Raw genomic sequence first — 12,717 nt, 5'->3', positions numbered from 1 at the left:
TTAAGTTATTTGCTACGTATTAAAGAACGTAAAAGGAACAATGGGATGTTACCTAGAGCTGGTGATAGGTGGTGAATGCTGGTCTTCCATGTCTACATAGAGCAGTGTAAGAATTAGACTGAACTGGGGATAAATGTAAAGTTGGCCATCAGTCATCAGCAGCGGCCACAACAGCCTGGGGAAAGGGAAGATGCAGGCTTTGGAGCCAGACAGAACTACCAAGAAAAGTTCAGTACCACTCTCTCCGAGCTGTCTGACCTTGGCCCCTTTCTGTGCATGCCTGCTCAGCTGTGAAATGAGCCTACTTTACAGGGTCACTGCAAGAATGATGTGGTGACAAGATACGTAGAGCCCTGAGCACAGGGCTGGCTCACGGGGAGCCCTGATTAAACTGTAGCTGCTGTTATCGCCACCTCCAGCCCTGTAGGCTTTATGTGTTTGAAGGCTATCTGCTGACCCTGAGACACAGCAATGGTGAAGGTTTTCAAGGAACGTGAACAATAAAACGGGTAATTATTTATGTGTGGTGTCACTACAGGATGGCGGGCAGAGGGGCCCAGGTATCCTGTTGAAGGCAGAGCCCATCCTACTTGCCTACATTTTCAGTGCCAGGTACCTCAGTGTGAACACTTCCTTATAATAGTTCTAGGGGAAAACTCTTGAGTGACATCCCTTTAAAAAGAGGCTTTTTTTTTTTCTTGCCAAAAAAGAGCAGCTGATCACAGTCATGGTTACTATGTACAGTTTTGTTCTTGACATTTTAAAAGATCCAGGAAAGAGCTTCAAAAGTTCATCCAAAAGTGGATAGAAAGTAGGTGGTAGGAAGAAGAAAGGCTACTAAAAAGTTGGAGTCATTCGCTCCAGAGAAAAGAGGGTTTGAAAGATTTCAAATGTGTCAGCTAAATGTTAGGATGCTGATGCTTCTGTGCTGCCTTTCATGTCCATCAAATTGAAGGACTCCTGTCACTACTTCTTCTTGGGTGGATGATCTCCCTTCCTGGAGAAAAGGGGTCGACCAGATGACTTTTTGAGATCTCTTCTTGTTCTAAGCCATTGCACAAATATGGAAGAGCAAATGGATACCCAGCCCATCAATGTGGGGTGGCGGTTTCAGTTGCATTCTGTTTAAAATGAGGTTGAGGTAGCTTGTCACCACGGAAAGAGTGGGAGTCAAGAGTCAGGCAGAGCTGGGTTTGAATGTTTTTTTGTTGGGTTTTTTTTTTTGCCTGCATCGGGTGTTAGTTGGGGCACGCAGGATCTTCGTTGCAGCCTGTGGGCTCGTTGCTGCGGTGTGTGGGCTTCTGTCTAGTTGTGATGTGTGGGGTTTTTTTTTTTTCTCCTCTAATTGTGGCGTGCGGTCTCCAGAGTGCATGGGCTCAGAAGTTGTGGCATGTGGGCTCAGTAGTTGTGATGTGCAGGCTTAGTTGCCTCAAGGCATGTGGGATCTTAGTCCCCTGAACCTGTGTCCCCTGCATTGCAGGATGGATTCTTTACCACTGGACCACCAGGGAAGTTCCTGAATCTATTTCTGAAACTCACTATTGGGCCAGTTATGGTAGTAAAAGAACTGAACTCTACTCAACTGTGGCATGGAGATAATCTCTGCCTCCTAGGGTTCCTGGAAGGATTAACTAAACTCGTTTTGGCAAAGCACCTGTTTTTTTTTTTTTAAAGACTTATTATTTACTTATTTAATTTATTTATTTTTGGCTGTATTGGGTCTTCGTTGCTGTGCACAGGCTTTCTCTAGCTGTGGTGAGCAGGGACTGCTCTTCGTTGCAGTGTGTGGGCTTCTCACTGAGGTGGCTTCTCTTGTTGTGGAGCATGGGCTGTAGGCGAGCAGGCTTCAGTAGTTGTAGCAACGTGGGCTCAGTAGTTGTGGCACACGGGCTTAGTTGCTCTGCAGCATGTGGGATCTTCCTGGACCAGGGACTGAACCCATGTCTCCTGCACTGGCAGGCAGATTCTTAACCACTGTGCCACCAGGGAAGTCCCAAAGCACCTAATATTTTGATTGACACACTGTAGGGCTTTGATGAATTGGAGCTATTAATCTAGTTGGCTAAAAAAAAAATGGGTTGAATAGTTACCTTTAAGTTATACCAAGAGCTATGACATTCTGGCTGTAGTTATACCACACTAGGAAAATTGCAAATTCAAGTCAGAAGACTGACACCACCCTGGCCCACTCTGCAAACTAGAACTTGTCTATGCCGAAGAAGGTTTGAGGCTGTAACTTGTGAACTAGCTTGGTGCTAAGAAGCAGAGAAAACTGAAGGCGAAGTCTAAGCTATCTAGGTATGAATCTGGTTTCTCTCACGGTCACCGTAAGAATCAAATGAATTATTTTAAAAAGGTTCCAAATACATTTCCAAGTCTAAGGAATATATCACAATCCCAATGACTTGTAATTCACACCAAGTATAGTAAAAACATCAGTCAAGAAACAGGTTTGCAAACCAAACTGAATGTCAGAAACTGTAATTGTGATTTTTCTCCTTCACGAATGATAGGGAGCTAAAAATGGAAGTTACACAGAAATTAAACATCTCTTGCACAGCAATGAAATACAGTGGTCAGAGCCCTATACTGAGTAAAATAAACTTCAACTACCATCAGGCTTTTCCATAAAATGTAACTTTTTGGTGCTACATCAACACGGTATGACATATTTAGCGTTTATAGAAAGATGCTGGAATCCAAGACAGAGCAGCTCTGGTTTTTGTTCTTTCCCAGTGGTGGGGCTGTGACAGGAAGTCTGGAGGCTGTGGAGAATCAGAAAAGACAGAGGAAAGACACGGGACAAACATGCGCATAAAGTGAGGCCCACAGAGAGCTCGGAGAGAAACAGAGGAGGGTTTCCCGAGCCCCTCTGTGCTGCTCAGAGAAGAAGACTTGGCTTGGAAAGCGTGTCCTGTTTCCACCAGAGGGGTGGGGGACGGGCTACAGTTGACAGAACCAAACATTACGGACAAGGGAGCAGAACAATGCACTTTGAACTGATAGAGTCACATGAAAGACCAGCTCATTTTTGCTGGGTGTGACCAAGCACAGGCATGACATACATCAGGAAGCTGGATGAGGCCCAGTGTAGATGCCTGTCAATATCAGATCTATGAAGGCCATTGTGCACTAAATCAACCCTGAGCAGGAATCTCACATGATAATGAAGCAGTCCTTATATTACCACAAAACAAGTTCTACCTGGTGGGGCCAAGTTAACATTCATCGTCTCAAACACATAAATTTCAAGTGGCAATAAACCACTGAGCTGTTGAGACAGCCTACAGAAGCTAAACCCAGTATTTCAGTAAGCTCATCTTTCTTCACCACACCTTTTTAGAAGTTGGGGTCCAAACAGTCCTTTGAAATCTATTGTGTTCTCCTTACTTTGCTTCCAGCCATGATTTTGTTATGCTTCCTTAAAACCACAAGCATCATAAAATCTGACTGCACAGTACTTACAAGCAGGTTCACTGATGATTATTTGTATGTGTGTGTGTAATAGTGAGACAACAGAAAAAACCCAAATGGCAACTAAGATAAGAATCAAGAACATCATGGAAAGGAAAAAAAACAAACCAGGACACCCAAGAAGAAACATCTATAAGGCTGGATATTAAGTTCAAAAGTTCTCGTTGTTCAAGGGGACATGAAAATCAAAGTTTTACTTCCATGTGCCTCTTTCTCAGATCCCCTGAACCAACTGGCCTAAATGGCAGATTCTTTCAGGGTGTGAACAGCTTCTCAGGACTAGGGCAAACTGATCTCAACAACTGATTCAGTATTATAGACCACTTGGATAAATGCCGTAAAAGTTCAGAGGCTTAAGAGAGCTACTGGCTTGAAGAAAGAGAGGTTCTTTCAGAATCGCTTATCTTAATACCAAGGAGTAGCTCGTTGTTTGGAGTATCTAAATAATCCTATCCGGTGAAGTAGCATGATGTCCGATGTTAACAGAGACCTAAATTCTGAATGTAAAAGGAAATATCTTCATTTACTATTAAGGGGTAAAGAAATCTCCTCCTTATCTGGATTTTGACAGTTAGAACAGATTCAGAGAGGGACTTAAGACAGCTGGAGTCCCGGAGACTCTGATGGAGCTATGGTGACAAAGGGAAGTTGCTAAATATTTTACGGTACTTTGACCTTGTTCCCACTCATATTAATGTCCTTCCAGATTTATCTTCCCTTTACTGGATTTTTCCTCCTCCTCCTTCTTTGTTTTAAATGAAAAATAGACATTAATGCTTCAGTTCATTTTGGAAATGTGCCTGTGTGAAGGACTTCAGAGATATTTTTCTTTCTTTTTTAAAAATGACCTTCAAATAAAAATAACAGACTCTTCAGACAACAAAGCCCAAAGCAAGTAACATCAGACTCTGCAGTATGATCACGAAAAGACCAAAGAGACCTTCTGAAGTGGGGTGGGCCAACTGCTAAAAAAACTTAAAATATTCTAAGAGAAGGCAAATTAGGTATTATTCAGGAAGACAGCAATCAAGGCAGACCAAGGTTGGAAAGCACAACAGAATCCTCGTCCAGCTAACGTACAGTTTAACCAGCACTGGTTTTTTTTTTTAAATAAAGTAATTCCTGGGAGGAACCAAGTGGCCATGCGGACTGCTTTTCTTGACATCAGGAAACAATACTGTTCTGGTTTTTTGTTTTTTTTTTTTTTTCTTTTCTTAGACACAGTGCAGAACCCAACACATCTCAAGGCCATATGATGTAGTTTTTGTTGATTTACGAAGCAGAGACAGGTTTAGGAAAGGAAACTGTACTCAAGTTGAAGTGCACGGCTCTAGTCTTGGTTTACCTGCCATATGCAAAACGCCTGTCTTTGTGATGGTCGCCAAAAGTATCCCAAAGCCTGAGGGAAACGCTCACTTCGTCAACGACGTCCCGGGAGCGCTCCAAGACCTGCCGGAGAGAGAGAGCACCCATGCTCAGTGTCAGTCAGAGGCTCTCCAGGGGAAGGATGCCCAGGTGGTTACCCCTCAAAGCCCCTGAGACTCACTTGCATTTAGTTTTTGCCTTCCATGTAACAGGACTTAGCTAAGTCCTAATTCTCTTCCTGCAACCACGTGTCTCAAAAACCCTCACTCAGGATACTATAGCCATACTCTAAGTTGGCCTTCTGCTTTGGCTTTCTCTTGTGGCACTAAAAAGGTGAGTTTTGTCTCCAATGTACAAGTTAACCCCTTCCCCCACTTTTTAAAGATCAGACTGGCTATATTCAATACTCTGTGATAAACCGTAATGGAAACGAATATAAAAAAAGAATGTATACATAGGTATAACTGAATCGCTTTGCTGTACAGCAGAAAATAACATGACATTGTAAAGCAAGCAGACTTCAATAAAAAAATATCAAGTACATAGAAATCCAAAAAAATAAAATAAAATAAAATGAAATAATAAAATAAAATAAAATAAAATAAAACCCAGACTGGCAACGGCAATGATGTACTATTAGGATTGAAAAGAAAGCAAGCCTGTCTGTCTTACCTCCTGGCAGACCCGGTACTGGTCAATGGCCCACACGGTGGGTACGTGAGTGGCCAGCAGCTGGTACTGCGTCAGCGTTGTGTTACACGCTCTGGCGCAGATCAAGCGCGTCTTCCCCACGGCGTTGTCTCCCACAACCACGCACTTGATGGTTTCCACGTTGGGTCTTTCGTAGTCCATGTCAGTGTCCATTTATAAAACTCTGGAAGAAGAGAGTGGACACTGCATTCGAGACACCGGGGCTTTCTCGGGCAATCAGAGATGGGAGGGGGGCAGGTGGCTTTCCCTTGGTCCAGGCACTTCTTGGGAGGTGCCCAGGCATAGGCCAGAAATTTGGAAGTTCCTACTAAGCTGAACTGAAACTCCACTTTTCTTTTTATATCTCACACAAGTACAAAAACACCGGATTGTTATTCTGACCCCAAACGGTTTATTCCGGTTAACATGTTATTTTCTCCTTGGTTTTCTCTAAACACAACCTGCCTACTGGAGCTCCATGCAGGCGAGTCAGGGCTGCTGGCACACATTCCCAGCTCACTAGCTACTCGTGTTGACCCGCTAAAGAGGCTGGGCACCTGCGGGTTTAACCTTATACACTTGGGCATAAGCAGTCTTTGCAGTACCAGTGTCCATTACAGTCTTCCAGTGATCCAAGATCACTCATTAAAAAGCAGGTTCCTTCTGGGGGTAATTTAAATATCATCCTGATTGAAGGCTAAATAGCAGCACATGGCTTTTAAATGATATTTTATTTCCTAATTTGAGATTGGGCAACAAATGACAGAGGTAGCTAAAATTTGCAAAAACTTTTTTCTGCCCCCAAGTCTCCAGAGTTAAGTTTAATACGTTGACAACCATTGCTATGCGAACAAATGTTGTCCTCATTGTTTTGGATCTTTCCCCTATTCCCCCTTGCCTCCTAAGAGTTCACAGATCCAAGTGCACTGGTGATCTCTCCTATGGCCATACTCTACTGTCCTGCATACAATAAAATAGCAATGATAATGAAGATAGTTAAAAAAAAAAAAAAGGCGGGTTCCTTAAAGACGCAGATGTAGAGAACAGACTTGGGGTGGTGGGGAAGGGAGGCTGGGACATAGTGGGAGAGTCGCATTGACATACATACACTACTAAAGGTAAAACAGATGGCTAGTGGGAAGCTGCTGCAGAGCACAGGGAGATCAGCTCCGTGCTTTGTGATGACCTGGAGGGGTAGGATAGGGAGAGTGGGAGGGAGGCTCAAGAGGGAGGGGATATGGGGATATGTGTATACATATAGCTGATTCACTTTGTTGTACAGCAGAAACGAACACACCATTGTAAAGCAATGATACTCCAAAAAATAAATAAAAATAAAAAGCATGGAAAAAAACCCAAAGGCAGTTTCCTATAGGTTCTAAACTAACCTGGTGATTTAGAGGAGAATCCAAAGTATGAGCAGAAAGGATTACCTGACTTTAAAGAAGAGTGAACTATAAGTGTGCATTTTGATACATTATGAAAATTAATTTCTGTTTATATTCATTCATTAATTTTTATGAGTCAAATTCATTGAAAAAGATATTCATAAGAGGAGCACTATACAGCAAGATTTTGAAAAAAATTCCCTTCCTCTCTTTGTTTTTGAAGAAGAAACCTGGAACATATGGCGCATAGAGAATGATTTTACCAGGATGAGGAGAAGCTTTGGAATCTTCCTGAAACCATCAAAAAAGATTTAAGGAAGGTTGCTGGGTGAGGGGTGAAGAGGCAGAGGGAAAGCCGCTGGCAGCTCTGCTTCCACGAAACAGGAACCGCCACAAACTGCAGAGCGGTCTGCTTCCTGGTAGCAGCTGAACTGGCAGCCAGCCACCCAAGATTTTAAGATTTTAATGTATTGTGATTGCTCTTTTGAGGAAGTCTATTGTTACACTGAGAAAACTAGTTAGATGGTCATTTTCTAAAAAAGAGTCCATAATGGTCTTAACAGCCATGGTAAAAAAAAAAAAAAAGCTCAGAGTAGGGCCTAATACATAATTGGGACTCAATACATGTTTGTTTAATTCAATTGGTTTAAGAATGATAATTTGGCTAATATGAGATTAAGGGTACAGAGGGAGAGACAGAAGGAAGAATGTTACAGAAGAATGCTTTTGCACAGGTAGGACCATTTGAACATGGATAACACCATCACAGGAGGTGTTAAACCCGAGGCTGGAGAACTATTTGGCAGGAATGGAGTGGAGTGATCCAAGGAACAGATGTGTGGTGAGGTTAAGATCTGATCCTACACTGTGGAGGGGCTTAAAATAGATATCTGTCCCCCACCTGGCAAACGCTGATTTTGAAGGTCTTGGGTGGGAAAGGAGAATCTTTAAACATCTCCAATTCTCATGATTAGCCAGGTGTGGTGACTCCAAAAATCAACCTTTTTAAAATCCAGCCTTACAGAACACTCTATGACATACATCAAAGCAACATCCTTTTTGACCCACCTCCTAGAATCAGGGAAATAAAATCAAGAATAAACACATGGGACCTCATGAAACTTAAAAGCTTTTGCACAGCAAAAGAAACCATAAACAAGACTAAAAGGCAACCCTCAGAATGGGAAAAAATAATTGCCTATGAGACAATGGACAAAGGATTAACCTCCAAAATATACAAGCAGCTCATGCAGCTTAATACCAAAAAAGCAAATAACCCAATCCACAAATGGGCAGAAGACCTAAATAGACATTTCTCCAAAGAAGACATACAGATGGCCAACACACACATGAAAAGATGCTCAACATCACTAATCATCAGAGAAATGCAAGTCAAAGCCACAATGAGGTATCACCTCACACCAATCAGAATGGCCATCATCACAAAGTCTGGAAACCACAAATGTTGGAGAGGGTGTGGAGAAAAGGGAACTCTCCTGCACTGTTGGTGGGACTGTAAGTTGGTACAGCCACTATGGAAAACAATTTGGAGGTTCCTTAAAAAACTACAAATAGAACTACCATATGATCCAATAATCCCACTCCTGGGCATATACCCAAAGAAAACCATAATCCCAAAAGAAACTTGTACCATCATGTTTATTGCAGGACTCTTTACAATAGCCAGGACATGGAAGCAACCTAAATGCCCATCAACAAATGAATGGATACAGAAGATGTGGCATATATATACAATGGAATATTACTCAGCTATAAAAAGGGATGAGATGGAGCTATATGTAATGAGGTGGATAGAATTACAATCTGTCATACATAGTGAAGTAAGTCAGAAAGAGAAGGACAAATATTGTATGCTAACTCACATATATGGAATCTAAAAATGGTACTGATGAACTCAGTGACAAGAATAAGGATGCAGATACAGAGAATGGACTGGAGAACTCGAGGTATGGGAGGGGGCGGGGGGTGAAGGGGAAACTGAGACGAAGCGAGAGAGTAGCACAGACATATATATACTACCAACTGTAAAATAGTCAGTGGGAAGTTGTTGTATAACAAAGGGAGTCCAACTCGAGGATGGGAGATGCCTTAGAGGACTGGGACGGGGAGGGTGGGGGGGACTCGAGGGGGGGAGTCAAGGAAGGGAGGGAATACGGGGATATGTGTATAAAAACAGATGATTGAACCTGATGTACCCCCCCCAAAAAAAAAAAAATCCAGCCTTAAAATTCCATGGTTTTTGATTCACTTAGGTGTACCTCAAAAACTGGCACAAGAGTGTAAAGCAATTATATTCTAATGAAGAGCTTTAAAAAAAAAAAAGAAAAAAAATTCTATGGTTTTATCAGTTCTCAATGTAATAGTATAATGTGGCAAAAGCATGACGCTGGCATTAGATCGATGGTCCTTAAATACTGGCCCTAGAACACTTGGCCATGTCCAGAGACATTTCTGGTAGTCACAGTGGGGTGTGAGGAGGTGCTACTGCCTTCGGGTAGGCAGAGACCAGAGATGCTGCTGCTAAATACACTAGAATGCACAGGGCAGCCCCACAGCAAAGAATGATCTGGCCCCAGATACCAGAGTGCGAGGTTGGGAAACCGCCTTAAATAGATGAGAGTTTGAATCCTGGTCTTCCCACTTTCTGGTCATTTATTTGCCTTTAGGCAAGTTATGTGCACTGTCTCAGCCTCAGCTCCCTCATCTGTTAAGTGGGAATTATAGTACCCAACTCTCCTAATGGCGTAAGGATCAGGTGAACTGATGTTTTCAGTCCCCGATGCCATACCTGATGCACTGATGGCTTCAAAAATTATAATCATGATGCTGAAATGAATACCTTTAGATGACAACAAAATTGAGTCAGGTGGAAGGCCAGAATTAGATGCAAAAGTCATAAATTTAATAATCATAAAGATCTATAAAAAGGATACATTTTAGTAGAGCAATTAAAGGGTAACTCATTGAACACTGAAGCACATAAATACATGACAGAGCGCAGCTGATCTGATGCAAAGAAGGCAGAGAAAGGTCTGGGTGGTCAGGGGGAGAAGAGGTCATAGTTAACTGAAGGATAACAGAGTTGAAAAGGTAGCTGAAAAATATTTTTATGGGGGATTTCTAGATTCTAGAATAAAAATGGTAGCACTTCGTAACAGTCTTTGACAGGCTTCTGGTGATATTACCGTGGGGTAGCCCGTGTCAGAAGAAAACAGGTTCCATTTGGAGCCTCACGACTCTGGAACCTGAGGTCTATTATTTCAAATGTCCTAAATGACATTGAAACTTTACTGTTTTGAGTGAATTTCATTTTTTAGATAGATAAACGTCAAAGAGAGCCAATCCTTAAAATCTGGGAGAAGTTTGGATTTTAGTAAAAATTCAGACATGACACAGAAACTATAAAATTGGTTTTCTTCTAGGCTTGCAAACTTGCTCGGACAGCAGCCCCCAAAGACGAGTCCCCCGAATAATTTGAATCATGGCAGCACTGGTAGAATACCTGTGTAGCTTTTACAGAAGATGACTATGAGGGGGACAAAAGCCCTCCTACTTTTATATTAAGGCCATGATTACAAAAATATCATCCCTTTATTTATAGACACATCTCATGCACAGTCCCAAAAAGAATTTCTGTGTCAAAGGTGAGAATAACATCCGTTGGTCCTCTAATCTCTAGCCATCTGTGTAAAACCAAAGTGACTGCCAAGGGTGCTGAACTCTGTGCAAAAGGGACAGCATGAAAGGGAAGTGAAAGGCAGGCAGAATTAAATCCTCACAGCTCGGGTCACGCACTCTACATGGGGCACTTCCAGGAAGAGCTTGCTGGATTTCCAAAATCTGAGGCTCCAAATCTTTCCTTTTGGGTAGAAATTTCTTTAGTGGTAATCTAACAAGTACTTTAAGAGTAGGAAGTCACAGCCAAGGGTGTAAACTCCTGCTCTTCTTGTACTGTAAACCAATTATTCATCTGTTACACATAAACAAACATTCTATTATGGTATAATTATGCAAAAAATATACAACTGTATCCTTCTTTGCTTGTTACGGGCTCAAATTTATTCATATCTAGCACTCCTATGGTTGAATGAGCTCTTAGGACCATCTGGATAATGCCTATCTGGTTTCTGATTTTTGTTTACCTGGAAAGAGAGTAAAAAATACTCATTTAACATTGTTAATAAATTTCACCACCATAAATCCTGCTGATCTGTGAAGATACCCTTTGCCTTTAGATCTATATCTGAGGAGACAGGGAAGGTATCAAAGGGAAGGAATAGCTACAAAGTACTGATCCTGGTAACCTGATGCTATAGTAGCTCTGTAATCTTGTCACTCAAAACGGACTTGAACTTTATTTCATACTTTCACTGGCTCTTCAGGACATGGATGCTGACCGTTAAAGTGCTCCCTGAAAAATCTACTTGTACATTCTCTGGAAGTCAGAAGTTTATTTAAAAACAAGTTAGTGTTAAAATAAGAAATAGGAGAAGTAACATCTGATACTGAAGAAATATAAAAAACCATAAGAGAATACTATGCCAACAAACTGGAGAACCTAGAAGAAACAGACAAGTTTATAGAGACATACAGTCCACCAAAACTGAATCAAAAAGATATAGATAATTTGAACAGACCAATCACTAAAGGTGAAATAGAATCTGTAATAAAAAAAAGATTCCTTGCAAACAAAAGTCCAGTACTGGATGGCTTCACTAAAGAATTCTACGAAACATAAAGAAGAACTTATACAGAACTTCCTTTGTGGCGCAGCTCCCATTGCAGGGGACCCGGGTTCAATCCCTGGTCAGGGAACTAGATCCCACATGCATGCTGCAACTAAGAATTCACATGCCGCAACTAAGGAGCCGGTGAGCCACAACTAAGGAGTCCACCTGCCACAAGTAAGACCCGATGCAACCAAATTAAAAACATAAAAGTAAAAAAAATAACATACCAATCCTTCTCAAACTCTTCCAAAAGACTTAAGAGGAGGGAACACTCCCAAAGTCATTCTATGAAGCCACCATCACCCTGATACCAAAACCTGACAAATACACTACCAAAAAAATTACAGGCCAGTATTCTTGATGAATATAGACACAAAGGTCTTCAACAAAATGTTAGCAAATTGATTCCAGCAACACATAAAATGGATCACACACCATGATCAAGTTGGAGTCATCCTAGGGTCACAAGGATAATTCAACATACGTAAAATCAATGTGATATGTCATATCAACAACAGAAAAGACAAAAACCACATGATCATCTCAACAGATGCAAAAAAAGCATCTAATAAAATTCAACATCCATTCATGATAAAAACTCTCAGCAAAGTGGGTATAGAGGGAACATATCTCAACATAATAAAAGCTATTCATGACAAACCCACAGCCAATATAATAGTCAATGATGAAAAGCTGAAAGCCTAGAATCTGGAACAAGACAAGGATGCCCACTGTCACCACTTTTATTTAACGGAGTATTGGAAGTCCTAGCTATAGCAATCAGACGAAAGAAAGAAGGAAGGAAGGAAGGAAGGAAGGAAGGAAGGAAGGAAGGAAGGACGGACGGAAGGAAGGAAGGAAGGAAGGAAGGAAGGAAGGAAAGAAAGAAAGAAAGAAAGAAAGAAAGAAAGAAAGAAAGAAAGAAAGAAAGAAAGAGAAAGAAGGAAAGAAAAGGTGTCCAAATTGGCAGGGAAGAGGTAAAACTGTCATTATACGCAGATAACATGGTATTCTATATGAAAACCCTAAAAACTGCACACAAAAAGTAT

At 41.5% G+C, this 12,717-nt stretch overlaps 1 protein-coding gene across 6 annotated transcripts in view; it reads right to left on the bottom strand.

Moving 5' to 3' along the window:
* The window catches only part of RHOBTB1 (Rho related BTB domain containing 1), a 122,733-nt gene that overhangs the window by 31,990 nt on the left and 78,026 nt on the right, over nt 1–12,717 (bottom strand). For all 6 annotated transcript variants that reach the window (XM_057734826.1, XM_057734825.1, XM_057734824.1 and 3 more), the window contains 2 exons: nt 5,512–5,713; nt 4,820–4,923 (listed from right to left, as the gene is read on the bottom strand). In XM_057734826.1, the coding sequence (XP_057590809.1) occupies nt 4,820–4,923; nt 5,512–5,703 (296 nt within the window). In that variant the 5' untranslated portion in view covers nt 5,704–5,713. The remainder of the gene's footprint in view (nt 1–4,819; nt 4,924–5,511; nt 5,714–12,717) is intronic.

Source organism: Hippopotamus amphibius, chromosome 5 (genome assembly GCF_030028045.1).
Source record: "Hippopotamus amphibius kiboko isolate mHipAmp2 chromosome 5, mHipAmp2.hap2, whole genome shotgun sequence".
Lineage (NCBI taxonomy): Eukaryota > Metazoa > Chordata > Mammalia > Artiodactyla > Hippopotamidae > Hippopotamus > Hippopotamus amphibius.
Note: the sequence above shows the minus strand (reverse complement) of the source record. Positions and strands in the feature narration are given on the sequence as shown.